The following is a 20,814-nucleotide window of genomic DNA, read 5'->3' on the forward strand; positions in this document are numbered from 1 at the left end:
TGAATATGATCTTGATTGTTAATGTAGACCCTCAGGTAAAACAAACCTGCAGGTAGAATGCGATCTGTGTGTGTGTTTGTGTTTGTGTTGACCCTTCCCCTGACTGTTTCCCGCTGCCACACCCCGTCCTCAGTGTCACGGCGTCACTCCCGCTCCACGAGCGCGCTCACAGCGGCCGACCCACTCGGCTACTCAGGTGACCCTTCTCATCCACGGCGCTTTGCGTGCCCGGTGCTGTAACGCCTCATCCAGCCACAAGAGGGCGCCAGAGATTTAAAAACCTCACACTTCCCAAATGCTGGGCAATGTCAAGCCTGTAGCCTCAAACAGACACTTTCACAGCTAGTCTAAAACCCACTGGCATGTGTCCAGCAGGAATTCAGTTTTGTGGAAATAAAGTACAGTTAAGAAAGGTAAATATATTTAGAAAACAAAAAATGTTAAGCACCTCTTTATGCATCTGGTGAATTGTGAGGTTTTTGTCTCGTATGCCCCTTTTCCTTCTTTTTAGTGTTGTTGCAAATGGTTCTGTTCTTTTTTTTTAAGTATACTTTTTGCAAATCTTTATCATTTTTTGCTCATGTGTGAATTTAAGGGAGTTATTTTGTCAGATTGCATACCGTATTATTACATTAACTTTTTTGATGAAAATGTTTAATTTGGTCCATATTGAATTGTTCTTATTTTCAAAGGCATTATGTCATCTGCTTTTTATTTTCATAACCAATTTTTGTAATGTGTTGTCATCTTTTTTATTTTTTAATTTGCCGAGTGGTGCAAATGAACGCTGTGAAATGGCATGTTTTAATTTGCTTAAGTAGCCCATGTATAAAGATTTGTTAAATCCCTTTTGACATGCCTACCATCTTCATGTAATGTACATCTGTGTGTGTGTGTGCCGTTAATGTTCTGCCAGATATGATGACTTAACGATGGGCATCATCTCATCTTTTGTCGTTTACCTGACTTCCTCTTCATCCATCCATCCCTCCCTCTTTTTCCACACCTCTCCTCTCCTCTCATGCATCTGTCTTCCTCTCTAATGGTGTGTGTGTGTGTGTTTTTCCCTGACAGACCGCTTTGGCCTGGCCCACCAAGCTCGGATCTCGGCCTCCGTTAACGCCATGCGCATCCTCAACACGGGCACTGATGTGGAGGCGGCTGTGGCAGACGCTCTGGTGAGAACACTCACACACACACACTCACACACACACACACACAGATACACTCACACTCACACACTTAAGCCTATTTTATGCTTCTGCATCGAATCTACGGCGTACCCCCGCAGACCCCCCTGCGTCGTCGCGAACCCCTCTCCGACCCCTCCGCCGTAGCTTGACGTGCACCTCCAAAAAACTGTAACTTTGCGTCGAGGCGACGCAGACCGCAAGGACTGTGATTGGTCAACTCGCCCTGTGTGTTCATGTGGTGTTTCAAGCAGCCTACTGTGGGGATTAGCAACAGGCTAGTTCACTGACATTTGCAAATAAACTCAGTCATATTTTGGTTACAATGACGAGGTTATCCGTTTGTAAAGTGTTTATATGTCAGTAACGTTTTGAAATTAGCACTTCGCCAGCAAGCAGTACTTTGTGGGCAGTTGTGCTAAAGTTCGCCTCCTAACATAACTTAAACTGACTGGCAGACATCTCGCAAATAACCTCAGACTTATTTGCTGGTTTACTGTGTCTATTTCTCGATACTTTGTACAAAATCTAAGCAAGAAAAAATTCCAAACAAATTAGATTCATATTTTGACACGACGAGTCTATGGGGTTTGCCATTCTGAGTAGCAGAGCCCGTTTACATTCACTGTGAGTAGGCTACCGTTTCGGTCATAACCTACAGTCTTGTTTCGGTGGTGGGCGACGCAAACACAGGCGACACCGAGCGTTATGGCGGTGAAATGCCCCGCGATGCAAAGCAACCTGACGCAGAACCATAAAATGGTCACGACGCCGTATTCACACACACATATTTGATATCCCCCTGTTTCATGTTGCTTAGTGTTATTTAAATGAAAATGTCTTAAAAGGGATTTGAGATGTAATTAGATTTTTTAGATATTGCCATGTTGGAGCAAATAGGCTTATCAGTTACTGAGAAGTTATCCAAAAACAGGACCAGTACACTGTGTCAAATGTGAATTAATACTGATGTAATGTATAATTGAATGAATTCAAATGAATCAAAAAAGTGGAACACTGGAAATCCAGACGTTTGTGTGTGTGTGTGTGTGTGTGTGTGTGTGTGTGTGTGTGCTGTGATTCTGAACTGAGACCTTTGAGAAGTAATGTCTTGTACTCTTCCCTCCTTGGTTCCTCTTTAACTCTCTCAGCTTTTAGGCGACTCCAGGAATAAGGTAGTTGTTTACAAAACCACTCCCGCTGTTCACACTCCCTCAAACGCAAACTCATGCTCATGCAAACCCACAGGAAACTCCGCAGGGATTCATACACACATGCATAGACCAACCCTGATCAAGCTCCTCCTCCCTCACTTTAACCAGCTCTGATGACACACACACACACACACACACTTAATCAGAAGCCATGCTGTCATTCACAGTAGTGCTACAATATATGCCGTTAACACCCAGCGGCCATTAACATTTATTAATTAATATTTCAAATACTATTGACTTCTTCCCAAGGAAAGAGACTCATCCTCTATCAGTACACACACTATAATTTCATGAAGTGATAATTCACCTCAGCCATGTGGACCATCACCATCCACCAATGAGCATCCAGTTTGATCATCAATACTCCATCCACCAATGACCATCCTGTTTCATTATCGATACTCCATCCTGTTCCTCTGAGAGCTCCATGTCTACTCAAAGACACTGCATGCCTCCTCCTCCTCCTCCAGTAAACTGATTGACCCCTACCCCCAGTAGCGTAGCTGCATGGATGTGACTGGTGCTTGTAGATTTTGTGTGTCCTAGTTGACGGTTAGCTGGAGATGGTCACTCATTTCCAATCTCTCTGTGTTTCCCTCCCTCTCTCTCTCTCTCTTTCTCTCTCTCTACCCCCTTCTCTCTCTCTCTGTTTCCTGTCTTATCTTTTTGTATGCCCTCTTCCTCCTGTCATCTCTCTGTATCCTCTCTTTCCGTCTTTCTCTCTCTCTCTGTGTCCCGTTTTCTCTCCTCACTTTTCTGCCCTTTCCCCACACCCTAGCGGAGGCCGATGCGGCGTCGGTACGAGTCGCCGGGGATATACTCTGACGACGACGCCAACAGCGACGCGTCGAGCGCTTGCTCGGAGCGTTCGTACGGCTCACGGAACGGCGGCATGCCGCACTACATGCGCCAGACGGAGGACGTGGCCGAGGTGCTGAACCACTGCGCCAGCTCCAACTGGTCCGAGAGGAAGGAGGGCCTGCTGGGCCTGCAGAACCTGCTCAAGAGCCAGCGCATCCTCAGGTCAGACCAACAGAACCGTACTATGGCAGAGTGTATTTAGAACCCTTAGGACAGCAATTATCACTTCTGCAGAACCTGCTCAAGAGCCAGCGCATCCTCAGGTCAGACCAACAGAACCGTACAACGGCAGAGTGTATTTAGAACCCTTAGGACAACACTTATCAGATCTTTTCTGTTACATCAAAACCGGATTATCCTCAGGTCAGAACCACACAACGGTTCTTTAGCAGAGTGCATTTAGCACCCTTAGAACATCACTCATCAGACCTGTTCTATATTACTTTGGAACCAGATTATCCTCAGGTGGCCACATGCTTGCCACTCATGCTCTCACCATCCTGGTCTTTGACAGAATTTAGTCAGAACTCTTATGAACCCGTAGACCACTTTAGGCCCGTTATCAGATCAGTTACTACCAGATCTCGTGCTCCTGCTCCCATTGGTAGTCATTACAACCCTTAGATCCAGTTACAGAACGTCATTACATTGAAAATAGGATTGAATTTCAATTAAGTATGGAATTATCTTTGACATGGAGTTGAATTTAATAAGAAATCTCCCTTTTCTTTTGTGCCTGCAGCCGTGTAGAGCTGAAGCGGCTCTGTGAGATTTTCACCAGAATGTTTGCAGACCCACACAGCAAGGTAAGCACACACACACACACATAAACACACACACGCACACACACACTGGTTGAGACAACTACAATACACACTCATTATTACACACAGAGTGGTCATTTCACTGCACTAACTCACTTCTGCTCTCCCTGCATGGTCTGCCATGGGTGCGTGTGAATGGACATCATCAGAGAGTAAGTGTTCTGTTTAATCCTGTTTAGTTTTAATTTTTATATAAAACCAGACTGAATATATTTGATATTTGACACTGTACTACACAATTTATAGAGCCTTGATACCGTATAAAGTCTGTGTGTGCGTGTGTCAGGTGTTTAGCATGTTCCTAGAGACGCTGGTGGACTTCATCACGCTGCACCGTGAGGACCTGCAGGACTGGCTCTTCGTCCTGCTCACCCAGCTGCTGAAGAAGATGGGCGCCGACCTGCTGGGCTCCGTCCAGGCGAAGGTCCAGAAGGCCCTTGACATCACCAGGTCTGCACACACACACACACACACACTCACTTAAATATACGCACGCACGCACACACACACACACACACACACTCACACACACTCACTTAAATATACGCACGCACACACACACACACACACACACACACTCACTTAAATATACGGACGCGCACACACACACACACACACACACACACACACACACACACTCACTTAAATATACGCACACACACACACGCTCACTTAAATATACGCGCACACACACACACACTCACTTAAATATACGCACGCACACACTTACAGTACGCACGCACACATGCATGTGTACACACACACACACACACACTTACACCAGGGGTGCAATGAAATGATGTCGAGAAAATAAATCAGACAAAAGACCAATGTGTCTAGAATATGTAACCTACCATAATATTTAAGCCAACCTTGAAGGAAACTGTTGTTTTTTTTGTCCACAAACTCCTAAGAGGACCTCAGTGATTGACTTTTCTTGTCTTTCCTATTTGCCTTGTGGCTCCCTGACGTCCATCTTGTTTTTCTCCCTCTCTCCCCCACTGGTGTTCTCAGGGATTCCTTTCCGTACGATCAGCAGTTCAACATCCTGATGCGGTTTATCGTCGACCAGACTCAAACACCCAACCTCAAGGTTGATGGATGTTTTATTTCTCTTTCTCTTTACATTCTCCCTCTCTTTTCCTCTCTCTCTTCTCTCTCTCTCTCTCTCTCTCTCTCTCTCTCTCTCTCTCTTCCACCCTGTTTTTACTCTTCTCTGTCTCCCTTACACTCTCTTTCTTCATCCTTTCTCTCTCTCTTTCTTTTTCTCTCTCATTTCCTCGCTCTTGCTCTCTCACCCTCCCTCTCATTCCCTCGCTCTCTCTCCCTCTCTCTCCCACCTTCTCTCCCTATAACCCTCTTGCTTTCTCTCTTCCTCTCCCTCTCACTCTCTCTCTCCTCCCTCTCTCTTGCTCTCTTCCTTCTCCCTCTGCCCCCCCCCTCTCTCTCTCCTCTCCCCTCTCTCTCTCTCTCTCCCTCCCTCTCTCTCTCTCTTTATTCCTCTCTCTCGCTCTCTCTCTCTCTTTCTTCCTCTCTCTCTCCCCTCTCTCCCCCTCTCCCTCTCTCTCTTTCTTCCTCTCTCTCTCTCCTCTCTCCTCCCTCTCTCCATGTCGCTCTGCAGTAGAGATGACATTATTCCTGTTCTGTGTGGGAAGTGTGGGTGTGTTATTGTTATGGCTGTGGGCTGTTGGCCACACAGTGGCTTTGCCTGCCTACGCAGCCCATGCTGCCGCTGTAGGCCTGTAAAAGCTGTTTTTGGACCGGGGGGGGGGGGGGGGGCTGTGGTGAGGTCAGCTCGGACACGCTGTGTTTGTTTTTCCTCGTGCCTGCCTAGGTGAAGGTGGCCATCTTGAAGTACATCGATTTGCTCGCCCGCCAGATGGACCCCACGGACTTCGTGAACTCCAGCGAGACGCGGCTGGCGGTCTCGCGCATCATCACGTGGACCACCGAACCCAAAAGCTCCGACGTCCGCAAGGTGAGTCGGAAAAAAACACGTTGTATAGGACCAACAGCCATGGCTACCGTCCCTCAACTCTTCAGACTGTGTACAACCTCAAAAAGTCCTGGATGCTCTTAGATTTAATCTTATGTCCTTGGGCAAGCATCTCTGTCAGGTTTCATGGTCCATTTATGATTTTAGTGACTTGAGTTGTGTTTGATACTTTCTTTTTACTAGATTCTGAATAATATTGTAGCGCGTAGTGGGCTGGGGGTTTGAAACACTCTCAAACCACATGATTTGGTTTTATGAGTGCGGTTTTATAAAACGGGGCCAGCAGCAGGCTAGTGTTGTTTCTGAGGGTGGCTGTGCACACGCTGCCGGGCCAAGTTTCCACATTCCCAAGCGTAGCAGCTACACGCAGGACACAGAAACCAGGAGGTAGAGGGCTTGGTCACTGAAACAGGAGAAAAGGTTCACTTAGTGGTGGACACTCCACAGCTTGGACTTAGCTAGTATACGATTCTTCAGATTCTTAACATTTACAGTTATATTTAGTCCTTAGGTCAACACTTTCAGCAACAGCAATATTTTATGTATATATATATATATTTATTTTTTTTCCATAGGTAGGGTAAGGAAAACAGCCTTCTTGGTAGAATAACATAGGATGGATTATGACTGTTTATACAAACAGTAGTTTAGCCAGAGTTTTTATCCGGATTTTACACATACATGTTCATCAGTACAGGTGTTCAGTTTTTATCCTGATTTTACACATACATGTTCATCAGTACAGGTGTTCTCTGGGTGTGGTACCCATGATCCTTTGTGTTGGACCTTTCTCTGCCAGACCAGCTACAGGAGCACAGAACATGTCTGTCTCTCTGACGTTTACCCATCATTCCTCAGACCCTAACATGTCTCTGACCTCTACCCACAATTCCCCAGACCCTGCAGAGCTGGGCAGGGGATGACTGGGCCGGCAGGCCTGGCTCTCTGCTTTCCCTGCCCACGGAGAGTAACATGGAGGAGAGGTGCAAGCAGGTAGAGACCCCCCCCCCCCCCCCCCCCAACAACAACCCCCCTTGCTCCTGCGCCCCCAAACTCGCCCCCGTCTGTGCTAAACTAGCTCCTCTCTGCCCGCGGACCCGTCCAAAACCCCGCCAAACCTCTCGACTACTACGGACTCTTTCTTCCTATTTCTCTTTCTTTCTTTTTCTTTCTTTTTCTTTCTCTTTCTTTCGTTCTCTCCCTTTCGCTCTAACCAAGCTTTGCCAGATGGTTGCAGATTGATGTCAGTTTTTTATCTCTCTAGCTGTGAATACTGTGCTGTAGCTACAACCCGTAAAGAGATGTGTGTTTGTGAACTCTAAGGAAATAGTAACCTTGTGTTTTGATGAGTGTTTTCCTGACTAAGTCGCTCCTTGTTTCACACTTTTTTTTTATTTTGTTTACACTTTGAGTGACTTCTGCTTTAACAGTTAACTGGCTATATGGCCGATCTGATTTGACCTGACCAACATGCATGCCGACAACAAGCTATGCGCTAAAACGGTCTACTACTCTGTGTGTGCCAGTGCTGATCTCGACTGATGAATGTTCAGGGAGTGAAGCTCTCTCTAACCTTTGACCTGCAGCCTGCTTCCAGGCTCTTTCCTGCCTCTCTGCTCCCATGCCGTTTGCATGTCCTAATGGATTGCCCGGGAGTCCACTGGGAAACTGGAGCTGCATCAGACCACTTTAGCTCAGCGGCGCCCTCTGCTGCTCTGGAGTTTTGCTTGTGACTCAAGACACTCTCATTGATCGCCTCACCGAGGCTCCTTGTTGATTTTTCTCTGAAAGTCTACACACACACACACACACACACACACACACACACCATGCTTACGCTTATATTCAGAACACAGTGCCAGTGCACTCACCCTTTTCACCGCTATCTCTGTGTCCATCTAATATGTGTGTGTGTGTGTGTGTGTGTGTGTGTGTGTGTGTGTGTGTGTGTGTTAGGCGGCTCAGATGGTCCTGATCTCTCTGTTTGAGCTGAACACCCCGGAGTTCACCATGCTGCTGGGAGCTCTGCCCAAGACCTTCCAAGACGGAGCCACCAAGCTCCTGCACAACCACCTCAAGAACTCCAGCAACGCTGCCGCTGTGGTAAAGCACACACTCTCACACACACACACACACACACACTCTCTCTCTCACACACACACACACACACACACACACTCATAGCGGCACACACACTACAGACGCTTCATAAGTGTTAGTAACAGGTGAGACATATTAAAGGTGACGTCTGTGAATCTGGCAAACTGTTTATTGATGTTTGAACTTGACATCTAATCACATTAGACTACAACCCTGTGCTCCTGAAACTACATGCAGGAGTGTATGAGGAGCCTTGTGAACTTTGCCTTTAATGGTGCAGCCACTGGCCCAGATGTAAGGAGAGTTCAGGAGAGTTGAGGACAAAGTTTAAGTGAAGGCAAAAAGGGTTGAAAGTGTGATGGAAGTTTTTATGGACACTAATGCCTTTGCAATGTTTGTTTCATGAAGCTGTAGACTCTGTTGTGTCTCCAGGGTGGGATAAAAGCTTGGGCCTCTGGCCTAGCACACTGCATTACACTGACCCTGCTTTCTACAGAGTTTTAAAATGTTTCTCTCTCTCTCTCCCTCCCTTCTTTCTGTGATCTTCCTTCTCTTGTCTTTTCATTTTTGCTATGGTCCTTTCTGCCCTTTTTATCTTTCTCTCTCTCTCCTTTTCTCCCCTCTCTTCCCTTCTTTCTCTTGTCTTCTCCCTCCCTCTCTCTCCCTTTCTCTAAACACAGGGTTCTCCCAGTAACACAGTTGGTCGGACCCCTGCTCCTCGCCACCCCAGCAGCCGCACCAGCCCCCTCACCTCCCCCACCAACTGCTCCCATGGGGGGCTCTCGCCCAGGTGCGTCATCCATACACACACACACACACACACACACACACAGACACACAGGTTGGGTCGACTGCATCCATGACTTATGGATGAGAAAGTCTATATAATAGATTAAACATATATGAAAATACGTATACTTTATTAAAAGTGTGTGTGTGTGTGTATATATATATGTATGTATATATATGTATATATATATATATATATATATATATATATATATATATATATATATATATATATATATATATATATATATATGTGTGTGTGTGTGTGTGAGTGAATTAAATTCCCTGTGAATGTTAGATATATATTATGAATATTACAATATGTACAGTAAAGCTGGACAGCGTGGAAGATGTGGTCTGGTGTTGTATAAACAGGGGCCCTCGGTCAGTCGGTAGCACCTCTGCATTCCCAGCAGTAGTAGCCTTGTTTGCATGTGTTGCTTTGAATGGCCCTCGTGTGTATGTGTGCTGTGAATCTCCCTCATGCTGGACATGTCTAATAGAGCACAGACTCTAGACACACACACACACACACCATTCAAATCTCGTATTAGTGGGAGAGTGACCGTCCCATGGCTACAGTATATGAAGTTATTACGTACGTCTGTTTGTTTATTGAGAGATGAACATGCCAAAGCTGCTCTTCTGATGCATTAGATATGCCCTCGTGGCCAAAGAGCACCTGGCGCCGAGACATATGAGTGAAGTCTTAGCTTTTTGTAGGCCGATAACTGATGGATGTCTACGTTGTTCAGCGGGAGGCACAAATACATTTACAGCTCTGGAAAAAATTAAGAGACCACTGCACTTTTTTCTGATGTCAGCCTACATTCGAGTGACATTCAAATGAGTTGACAGTCATATTCAAATTTGCAGTGGTCTCTTAATTTTGAATATGACCGTCAATTCAAATGTCACTCAGCAACCATAGGATGACATCAGAAAAATGTGCAGTGGTCTCTTCACTTTTTCCAGAGTCGTATATTGTGTAGGTTTTGTGTAATATTATTGGTTTTAGCTTAATGTTTTTCTTAAAAAGGCCTTTGTTTCAGTAGTAGTAGTAGTCTTTGTATCATTATTTACTTTAAACACCTAAAACCAGCAAAGTAAATAGGTCTGAAGCTCATATCTCAGTATTTTCTGAATCTTTGTTTATGGGTTGGTGTGTTTCTTTTCTGTAGTCTTGATTTTATACTTCACAGCAAAACAAATTCTTTCACTTTTTCTCTTTTTTCCCCTCTTTCCTCACTGCTTTGCCCATTATCCATTCCTCCATCTTTCTTTTTCTTTCTGTCTATTCTCCTGGTGTGTCCTATTTTCTCACACATGCTCTCACTCTCTCTCTTCCTCTCCTCTCTGCTTCTTTTTTTAACTCAAACTCTTTTCCTTTATCCTCACATTATCTTTCTCTCACTCTTTTCTCCTTTACATCTCTCTCTATTTCTCTCTCCTCATCCATCCTTTTCTCTCTTTCTCTATCTCTCCCTCTTTCTCCTCGTCCATCCCTCTCTCTCTCTTTCTCTCTCAATCTCTTTTTCTCTCCTCGTCCATCCCTCTGTCTCTCTCCCCCTCTCTCTTTCTCTCTTCCACTCTCCCTCTCTATCCTCATCCATCCATTCCTCCCTCTCTCGCTCCACCCACCCAGTCGGCTTTGGGGGGGCAGCTGGAGCACTAACGGCCTTTCTAAGCACCCCCCTCCCTTCCCTCCACCCTCCTCCTCCTCCTCCACCCCTGCCGCTCCCTCCACTAGGGGGCCTCCCCGCCGCGCTTTCTCCCCCAGGTAACGCACCTCAGCCGGGGGGGCAGGGTGGGGCACGCAGTGGGTGGAGAGGAGGTGGAGATGGAGCTTCAGGTGGAGAGGGTGCTGCTCCGTGTCTATATACCAACTGACACCGGAAACGGCAGACAGATCAGAACAGACTTCCAGATTTTGATATCAGATTTTAGGGCTGGAGCATTTTAGCTATAGTCATCTGGTTTTCTGGGTTAGATTTACAAATTTGATATCAGATTAGAGCTAGAGCATTTCAGCTGTAGTCATTTGTTTTTCTGGGTTAGACTTCCAGATTTGATATCAGATTAGGGCTGGAGCATTTCAGCTATAGCTGGTTTTCTGGGTAGGAGCCATGAGGAGATCATGTTTGCAAAAGAAAGTCCTGTAATGTAGGCAGCACTGACATGTTCTACTGTACTCATACAGTGCAGATCATATTTGAGTAGAGTATGAGATGTTATGCTTTTCACTAAGATTTGAGTGTTAGCATTTTGAGGCTGAAACATGAATATCTCGTCTTGTCCCATTGTCACTGTGAATTTCTCACCGTGTCTGAAGTCCAAGTCAAGTGTGTGTGTGTTTGTGTGTTAGTGTGTGTTTGTGTGTTAGTGTGTGTGTGTGTGTGTGTGTGTGTGTGTGTGTGTGTGTGTGTGTGTAAAGCGTCCCCTCTCTTCCTCATGTCTCCCATGCTTGTGGCCTCCTGCTGTGCATCTCTGCTGCTGTTTTTGTTCTCGCCCATCCCACTGGCTGTATTTCCTGTGTGTGTGTGCGTGCGTGTGTGAATGCATGAGGGAGAATCAGTGGCGTAGCTAGTGGACGCTCCCATGTCTGGTGTCTAGATTTGTTTTTGTCTGCGTCACGTGGACGTCACTCGAGTTGAAGTTGTCCTTTGGTGTGTTCCAGTGTCTTTTGGAGGCTGATTTGTACGTTCGTTTCGATGTGTCCCATCATCACTTGCCTGCCTGGGGTTTGTTGAGGGGGACATGCTGTACTCGTCTTTGTGTCCCTGGTGTGTCAAGCGTCTGCATTCATGTAACCATGAATATGTATATCTAGTCCTCACTTTGTGTGTGTGCCTGTGTGTGTGTGTGTGTGTGTGTGTGTGTGTGTGTGTGTGTGTGTGTGTGTGTGTGTGTGTGTGTGTGTGTGTGTGTGTGTGTGTGTGTGTGTGTGTGTACAGCATGATGGAGTACGACACAGAGAACATGAACTCGGATGAGATCTACAGCTCGCTGCGCGGCGTGACCGAGGCCATCCAGAACTTCAGCTTCCGCAGCCAGGAGGACGTGCTGGAGCCCGTCAGACGGGACGGCAAGCGAGACGACCCGGTCAGTGTGCGCGCACACACACACGGTCATGCTCACACTCACACACATACTCTCATACACGTACACACACACACACACACACACATACACAAACACACATACTCTCGAACTCACACTCTCACACACACGCTCACACACATACACATACTCTCGTACACATACACGTACACCAGTGTTTCCCATACATTGACTAATCTGTGGCGGGGCGCCACAAAATAAAAATCGGCCGCCACACATAAATATTCTATGTTTAATTTAATTTAAATTAAATTAGATATAAGATCAAATCCTTGCATTGCCATTGAGCTGCGCTTTTTACGCACGCAGCCTTTCCTTGCCCTGCCCCACTCTCTCTCTCGTAGCCTGCTGCCCCTCCTCTGCATGTGCATTTAACAAAATATTCACCATTGTTGAAGGATTGTTGTTGCCACATAGAAGCATTGCATAGAAGACGTCTGGCTAAATTGCTATTAAATCCGCTTAGCATCTTGACCATGCTGCGCAAATTTGTTCAAAACTGCTGCATTGAAGTTAACTCTGCTAAGATCTTATCACAACATAGTATAGTTTCTTCAATGTAGCCTACTAAGTTAAGTTATGCAAGCAGTATCTCAAAGCTAACGTTAGAATACTGTTTGGATGTCGAATTTAGCATGCTTAGCCTACTTCGTTGAAGGGCTCATTTTATTGACTCTGACACTGAATGTTTGCAAAATCCCGATGTAAATGGAAAAGTGTTTTCCAAAATTCAAAAGTGCTTGTCCCAAGGAGAAGTATGAACCTTTATTTTAACTATGTATAAAACGTTATGAATTGCATCCACACATCAGCAGCCTTTAAACTGTGTTACAATTGCAATTTGCAAGGGTTCCCTCACGAACGTGAAAGTGACAGGCACTCAATTAGACCTACACAATTAGACCCACCCCCCCCCCCTTGTCCAAGTCAGCTACCGCCACAAATTGAATCCAATTTTGTGGGAAACACTGCGTACACACACTCATACATGTACACACACACACACCACACACAAGGACCCTGCTCCAATGCAGACTGACAATGTTTAAGAGAGATTGTGAGTTTTTTTGTTGTGGCTACTACAGTGTTCAATAGGGAAAACAAGCCTAATAAGCTTATTAATAATCTCTTCATGTCCTCCTCTCTCTCTCTCTCTCTCTCTCTCTCTCTCTCTCTCTCTCTCTCTCAGGCTGGCGGTATGGCGTCGTCGGGGGCGGAGCAGCGGGTTGGCATGGACGTGGTGGAGAGTGGTGGCGGTCGGACGGCGCTGGACAACAAGACGTCTCTGTTGAACACGCCGTCTCCGCGCTCCTTCAGTGGCCCGCGCGGGCGCGACTACAACCCCTACAACTACACGGACACCATCAGCGGCTACGACCGCAGCGCCCTCAAGGAGGCCGTGTTCGACGACGACGCCGAGCACTTCAGAGATGGTCAGTTCCTTTACATAAGTCTTTACATACTTACATTAAGCTTGGGTCTTTTGCCATAGGTGAGTAAGACCTGTGTGTGTGTGTTTGTGTGTGTGTGTGTGTGTGTGTGTGGCAGGACCATGAAAAGCATTGACCGTGAAACCACTGTAAGAAAATCTAAGTCACAGGAATAACAATAAAGTCCAGATGCAGTTCCCAAGCTAATATTTAATGGCGTGGCGTGGCAAGGGTTTCAGACGTGTGGTGTGTGGACTTCATTGCTTTGACATGCACTCACAGACACTCACTTGTGCTCCTCACAGGTCGTCGACAGCAGGAAGGTGGTGAAAATAAGATCATGCACCCCAAAGCCTTCCCAACAGGTAGGACCCTGGGGATACACACACACACACACACACACACACACAGAAATAGCTTAGAATACTGATGGTACCTTTAATAGCTCCCTATCAGCCAATCAGAAAAAAGTATTTCTCTGTCCCCGGGGGACATTGTACTATACATAATTCGGTTATGGACAGGTGAGAAGTGCTGTCACAAGACGTTTTTGTGATGACTCAAGTTTCGTTCTTTAAAAAGCAATAAAAGAAAAGTGTGAAAAAGTGATCCCCACTTCCCATTATGTGCGGAGCAGCGGGAGATATTGTAATAGATAATACACTTCCCATTCTGACACCCCCCCCCCCCCCCCAGGTGCAGGGCAGCAGCTGGAGCTGGTGGGGGACCTGCTGAAGGAGCTGTCCAGCTCCATGGGTGACCGGGTGGAGGAGCGGCGGACGGCGCTGCTGGAGCTGCTCAAGGTCACGCGGGAGGACTGCCTGGCCGTCTGGGACGAGCACTTCAAGACCATGCTGCTGCTGCTGCTCGAGACGCTCGGGGACAAGGACGTAAGGATGCACACGCACGCGCACACACACACATGCACACACACATACGCACACACACACACACACACACACACACACACACACATACTGTATGCACACACACACACACAGCCTGGATACAGCCCGGGACAAAGATGTAAGGATCCACGCACACACGCATGCACACACACATGCACACACACGCACGCACAGCCTGGATACAGCCGGGGACAAAGACATAAGGACGAACACACACACACACACACACACACACACACACATGCATGTCATTTTAAAAGCCCTGTTTGATTAGTTGACTTTGTTAGTTGTTGAGATGAGCTTGATTGTGTTAGTTTTAATGCTGTGTGTGTGTGTGTGTGTGTGTGTGTGTGTCTCTGTCTCTGTCTCTGCTCCCCTTCAGCACACCATTCGGGCCCTGGCGCTCCGGGTTCTGAGAGAGGTCTTGCGGAACCAGCCAGCCCGCTTCAAGAACTATGCAGAACTCACCATCATGAAGACCCTGGAGGCCCACAAGGACTCCCATAAAGAGGTAGAGCCCGATTGGACTCTAGGAAACCCCCTGTACCTGTGTTCTGTATGGCTAGCCGTCTTAGAGGTCAAACTACGCCAGCTAACTGTCCTCTCTTGTGTCACCATCTTCTGGCCTACTTGTGTGGTTTTCCAGTGTCAACATATAGAACATGTGTTGCGCCATATATTTGGACAGTCTTCTCTGTGTGTGTGTGTGTGTGTGTGTGTGTGCTGAGAGAGGTCTATATGTACAACCGGCGTATTGCATTCGTATTTCAAGTGATAGAATTAAGGTGTGACTTATGTTTAGTTCACGATATGACGTACAATTTAAGCTTGCCGAACTTAGTTATACAGTCAGCTACTGCAGCTTGACTGTGACTATGTTCGTGACACTCCTGTTACGGCTTCTACACACAGCTGCGTGCGTTGCAGTGCTGGAGACGCATCCTATTCACTTAACATGGGCTCTCGTCATACGTTGCCGAACTAAATTGTGGGTCCGTTGCGTCGCGTTTCTCCCGTTGCTCGCGTTGAGAAGTTCAGCTGTTGCTGCACCGACAGACGGCACCGGCCAATCAAGCCAATCGACGGATGGCACCAACCAATCAAATTACGTTTATACTTCAAGTAATTTGCATAGCTACCGTCGGGAACACCCACTGGCATGCGTTGATGGTTTCCATTCAATCCAAACATAATCATATATTTCCCTTAAAAGATACGTGCAGCACATCCAAAGTTCCCGGATGTGCCGGTCGCATGTATATTCCGCCATATACTTGGACACCCTTCTCTCTCCCACTCTCTCTCTCTCGCTTTTCTCTATCTATCTCTTTCTCCCTCTCTCCACTCTCTATTTCTCTCTCTTTCTCTGATTCTCTCTCTTAAGGTGCTCTCACACCTATTGTGTTCTGGAACATGGGTTGAATACAAATGTTGCGATTGTCTCTGGGTCTGTTTTGTGTTCACACAGCAACATTTAGAGTGGAACAAAACTCATAAGCAAAGCTCCACGTGTGATTAAACTGCAGGTACATTGTTCAGATGGCCGCTTCCATTTTGACAGACTTTCCAGACATAAAGTACTGCTGTAGAGTTGGATTGGAGATGAGCAGTGAATGCCATCCTCTAGGTCTGTTTGGTTTTTTCTGAAAAGGAGCTCACGCATACCCACTGATCTTTGGGGGCCAATGGTCCACGTTCCGATTCAACTGTACCCTATGAGCAGTGTGTGTGTGTGTGCGCGTGTGTAAGAGATGTGTGTCTGTGTGTGTATGTGTGTAGAGATGTGTGTCTCTGTGTGTGTGAGATGCGTGTCTCTGTGTGTAAGAGATGTGTGTGGCTGTGTGTGTGTGTGTGTGAGTGAGGGAGAGATGCATGTCTCTGTGTGTATGTGTGTGTGTCTCTCTGTGTGTGTGAAAGCACCCATACTCACTCTTCCCCCTCCATCCCCCCCAGGTGGTGCGTGCGGCGGAGGAGGCCGCCTCCACTCTGGCCAGCTCCATCCACCCAGAGCAGTGCATCAAGGTGCTGTGCCCCATCGTGCAGACGGCCGACTACCCCATCAACCTGGCCGCCATCAAGATGCAGACCAAAGTCATCGAGCGCATCGCCAAGGATTCGCTCATCACACTGCTGCCCGACATCATCCCAGGCCTGCTGCAGGTAAGCCCACCTGACCCTGACCCCAACCCCTACATTATCATATAAAACAAACATCATCCCAGGCCTGCTGCAGGTATGCCCACCTGACCCTAACCCCTACCCCAACCCCAACCTCTACATTATCATATAAAACACACATCATCCTAGGCCTGCTGCAGGCACTGTACCTTGGTATCTACTAACAACCCCCATGATGCCTACACCATCACACAGAAACCCATAGCAATACTAAACAAAACATCACATTTTGATTTTCAAGGGACCATTAAGTAAAACAATAGATTGTTGTCACTCCAGAATGGGAGGAAGTAAACCATGACCTTTTATTCCTGTGTGTGTGTGTGTGTGTGTGTTTTCAGAGCTATGATAACACTGAGAGTAGTGTGCGCAAGGCGAGTGTGTTCTGTCTGGTGGCCATCTACTCTGTGATCGGAGAGGATCTCAAGCCTCACCTGGCCCAGCTCACGGGCAGCAAGGTACGCTGGACACCTCCACTACACACCTGATGCTCCAACCTCACAGCCACATAGAATCAACATATTGGGGGGGGTGCTGTGTGGGGGCCACAGGGACCCAGGGTCATTTCCCGATCCCACCCCATCTCTCTCTCTCTCCCACTCGCTTCCTGTCTCTCTCTTCAATGTCCTGTCCGATTAAATGGCATAAAAGCACCAAAAAAAATATTTAAAAGAAAACAAATCAACATACTAGACACTTTGTTCTGGTCATCAAGCACAGACACACACTTGTATTAGCTAAGGTTTCTAAATTGATATAGAAAAATCCCTTAATCAACTAGGAGGTTCTGATATAGAAAAATCTCTTAATCAACTAGGAGGTTCTGACATAGAAAAATCCCTTAATCAACGAGGATGTTCATACGCGGGGCAGGGCGATATGTGGATGCATCTCCTTTTGTCATTTTTCTTTCTGATGAAAGCACAATCTGATTCTAATTCATTGGGCTATTGGGCAAACAATAACGTAATATGCATACAACACTGGCATGCGATTTATACACAATGTAGCCAGTACGTGGGAATTTACTGTAGACAGTTGTACAACAGATGTTGTCAGCCTTGTATTACACAGGAAATGACTGTGTACATGTTGTCATTCTTCTAATTGTGTGTGTTTCTTGTGTTATTGTGTAGTGTTGTGTGTTTATTATTTCTAATTTGTCTGACGATGTGGTCGCTTCCCCAGATGAAGCTGCTGAACCTGTACATCAAGAGGGCCCAGACCACCAACAGCAACAGCAGCAGCTCCTCCGACGTCTCGTCCCACAGCTAAAGACCAGTCCTCCAGTCCTCCAATCACCTTGGCACCCTACTCAGACGTCTCGTCCCACAGCTAAAGACCAGTCCTCCGGTCACCTCACCGCTCCACTCCGCCACTTAGCACCTCCCTAATGTCACACACCCGCCCATAAGGCTTCATCTCCACCCAGAGGTTCCGATCATAAGCAAGACACTTTATCCCGCTGAAATTCAGTGTAGTTTGTCCCTCTGTCTAGCCCATCGGTAAACAGTGTTTTAGATTGTTGTTGTTTTTTTTCCTGATTTGGAAATTCCGTTAACTCCACTCTGTTTATGATTGCGTGGGTATTTCAGAATATTTCAGGTGTTCTATGTTTTCTTTTGTTTGTTTATTTTTAATTGTTTGTTGAATGTAAAGGGACTCTTTGGGTCTCCATGACTACGCTGCCTCGTGGCTCTCCTGAACATTCTGATGTGAGATCTTGGGAACAGAGACGCATTTATGGGCATTTAAAGATTTTACTGTAAGTGTTAAAACTCTAGAGGAAAAAACAAACAAACATGCAAGTCTGTGATGAAGTCTCTACTTGATCTTTTTGTTTTCACGTTGCCCATGGAAGGTGAAGAAGAAACTGTGAATTTCTAGGGAATCGTTCCTTCTCCGTCTCCCATCACAGTCACGATGTTTGTTGTCGTTTGGGAATGTACAGTCGTGGCGTGGGTGTTTTCAGTTACAATCATTCACTTTGGGTTTGTTTATGTGTGCTAGACTGTCGGATCATTGTTTGGCTGGGCCAGTGATTTACATTACAAAATTCTGATTTGACCTCTCTCAGAGGTCAAAGGTGAAACTTGGAACATGAGGAAGTAGAGACTTTTCCATTATTTTTCACAAGGACCACTTAATTTTATGTGATTTCATTCTTTTATTTTTTTTGTTATTAAGGACCAGATTATGTAAGAAGGTTGAATATATGAATATGATTGTGTATCAGATAGAAGCGTTGTTACTTTAAAAGAAGTAAGAAGCACTAGTAAACTAAGTATAATTGATAGTTCCCTGAAACACAAGTTTTTGCTGGAATTTTTAAAATCTTATCAGTGTTTTGTTTTGTTCTTGAAATCCCCAAATAGAACATGACTTGGCATAAAGGAAATATTAACTTTATTGATAGGTTCTGGGAGGGGAGGGTAGAGAGGGGTGTTTAGACAATCTCAATTGTTGTGTGTAGAATAAACATGCAGTCCCAGTGATCAAAATGAAAATTCTTACAAAAGGCTGTGAAAATATCAGCCAAATGTCAATGTAGGATGTTTTCCAGAGCAATAATTTTTAGAAATTTTTTTTAAATAATCCAAATTGGATTTGCTCGTATTCAGTGCAAACAAAAAATCGTCCCAACCCAGTATACCCCCTTATTCCTGGCGTCGTTTTTTTGGGCTTTTAGAAGGTGAGAGTTCAGACACTTTCAGCTGCTTTACATATGAAAGCCCAACACCTCACCTACAGGATGTACTCGCCGAAAGTTGGAGTATTGGAGTACGTCATTTGGGGCTTGGGAGGAGGGAGTTTTCTGACAACACTAGTCGGCCTTACTGAGTACTGTCTCACTGCGTGGGGGCGTCCCGTGAGCGGTGTTCTCCGAGCCCTGTTAGGGGGGTGGGGTGGGTGGGGGGGGTTCAGTACTTTAGAAGAGTACTGTGGATGGAAACAGTGATTTATAGTTTGATTTTCATCCATGTCTTATCTATTTATGGAAGTTCTCTGCCTGTTATCTCTTCCCTGATGTGATTGTCGAGCTTTGGGCAGTTTTTAATGAAAAGCTTTATATATATATAAATATACATACTAAATCTACACACACAGCTCTCAACCCAAGGCCACTGCTTTGCCAGGTTTTGAACACGTAGTGTAAAGAATTACTCACTCCTCTTCTTTTGCACGCTAAGCAAATGCATGCACGTTCTCCCTTTATTTGCTTTCTCAGCCCCTGCAGTCCTACAAAACCAAATCAACCTCTCCTTCTGTTTTATTTGATTTGATTTGTTTTTTTTCTCTCTCTCTCTTTAGCCCACCTGTGCATTTTGGCACCGCGTCTGTTTTGCTCAAGTGTAGGATGCAGTTGAGACTGAGCTTAACATACTGCTTCTGGCTAGCGTTTCCGAACCTCCAGAGCTGGACGTATGACCCTGAGCGAGTGCCCACCCTGCCACTGGGACTCGAGTAGACCAGGGACCTCTGTTACTTTACGTTACCGTTTAGTCATCTCTCTACACACGTCGTTTGGAAGTCTTGCATAGAGTTTCGGACTTTGGAAAAAGTTACTGGTGAAAGTGCACACTTGGAGAAGTATTTCCCTGATGCCTAGTAGTACCATCTGTTTCACTCTCCTCCACTTGATCATCCGCAAATGTATTTAACTGGGAGATGCTTCCCTACACCTGCTAGGGAGAGGGCCAGCGTTCAGTAGAAGGCAGTTTGTTAAAGATGGCAGCCGATTACGTATTGCTTTGTTGCTCAGCTAATGTTGACCATTAGGATTGGTGTATTTGCAAACTGCTTACTGCGCATGCCCTTTGCTCTTCTTCTTCTTCCTCCTCTTCTTCTTCCTCCTCTTCTTCTTAGCTTCTGTTCTCTAATCTGTATTTATGTTCTTTTTTTCTGTGTGTATTATGACAAATGTACATATGACCCATTTTCTTTCTTTCTTTTTTTTTTGTCAAGTCACTTGTGATGGAATTTGCAAAATGAACTTAATTATGCTTTAGAAATAAAATAAAACCTCAGTTTTCCATGTGGTGTCTGATCTTTGTCTCTCCATCCCTGTCCAGAGGCCTCCTGATAGTGTTTTGGTTATATATTACAGTTAGTGTTTTGTCACTCTTTGGTCTCTTTGATAACTAATGTTTTCCAGTAATCCACAGCAAAGGTAATGCTAATCAGACCTCATGACCAAGTA

General features: G+C 45.9%; 1 protein-coding gene across 1 annotated transcript in view; it reads left to right on the top strand.

Annotated features, from left to right (window-relative positions):
- Positions 1-19,519, top strand: part of LOC143142558 (CLIP-associating protein 1-B-like) — a 76,138-nt gene extending 56,619 nt beyond the window's left edge. The window contains exons 23-39 of the mRNA XM_076303522.1: positions 1,075-1,178; positions 2,342-2,365; positions 3,186-3,430; positions 4,011-4,074; positions 4,379-4,542; positions 5,107-5,185; positions 5,927-6,070; positions 8,045-8,191; positions 8,869-8,978; positions 11,932-12,079; positions 13,287-13,530; positions 13,833-13,892; positions 14,224-14,417; positions 14,818-14,946; positions 16,389-16,595; positions 16,955-17,071; positions 17,802-19,519. Of these exons, the coding sequence (XP_076159637.1) occupies positions 1,075-1,178; positions 2,342-2,365; positions 3,186-3,430; positions 4,011-4,074; positions 4,379-4,542; positions 5,107-5,185; positions 5,927-6,070; positions 8,045-8,191; positions 8,869-8,978; positions 11,932-12,079; positions 13,287-13,530; positions 13,833-13,892; positions 14,224-14,417; positions 14,818-14,946; positions 16,389-16,595; positions 16,955-17,071; positions 17,802-17,888 (2,267 nt within the window). The 3' untranslated portion in view covers positions 17,889-19,519. The remainder of the gene's footprint in view (positions 1-1,074; positions 1,179-2,341; positions 2,366-3,185; positions 3,431-4,010; positions 4,075-4,378; positions 4,543-5,106; positions 5,186-5,926; positions 6,071-8,044; positions 8,192-8,868; positions 8,979-11,931; positions 12,080-13,286; positions 13,531-13,832; positions 13,893-14,223; positions 14,418-14,817; positions 14,947-16,388; positions 16,596-16,954; positions 17,072-17,801) is intronic.
- The last annotated feature ends 1,295 nt before the right edge of the window (positions 19,520-20,814 follow it).

The sequence above is a fragment of the Alosa pseudoharengus genome, unplaced genomic scaffold (assembly GCF_046254945.1).
Source record: "Alosa pseudoharengus isolate Yale_2024_CS ecotype anadromous, Long Island Sound unplaced genomic scaffold, YU_APseudo_1.1 YU_APseudo_1.1_scf_24, whole genome shotgun sequence".
Taxonomy (NCBI): Eukaryota; Metazoa; Chordata; class Actinopteri; order Clupeiformes; family Clupeidae; genus Alosa; species Alosa pseudoharengus.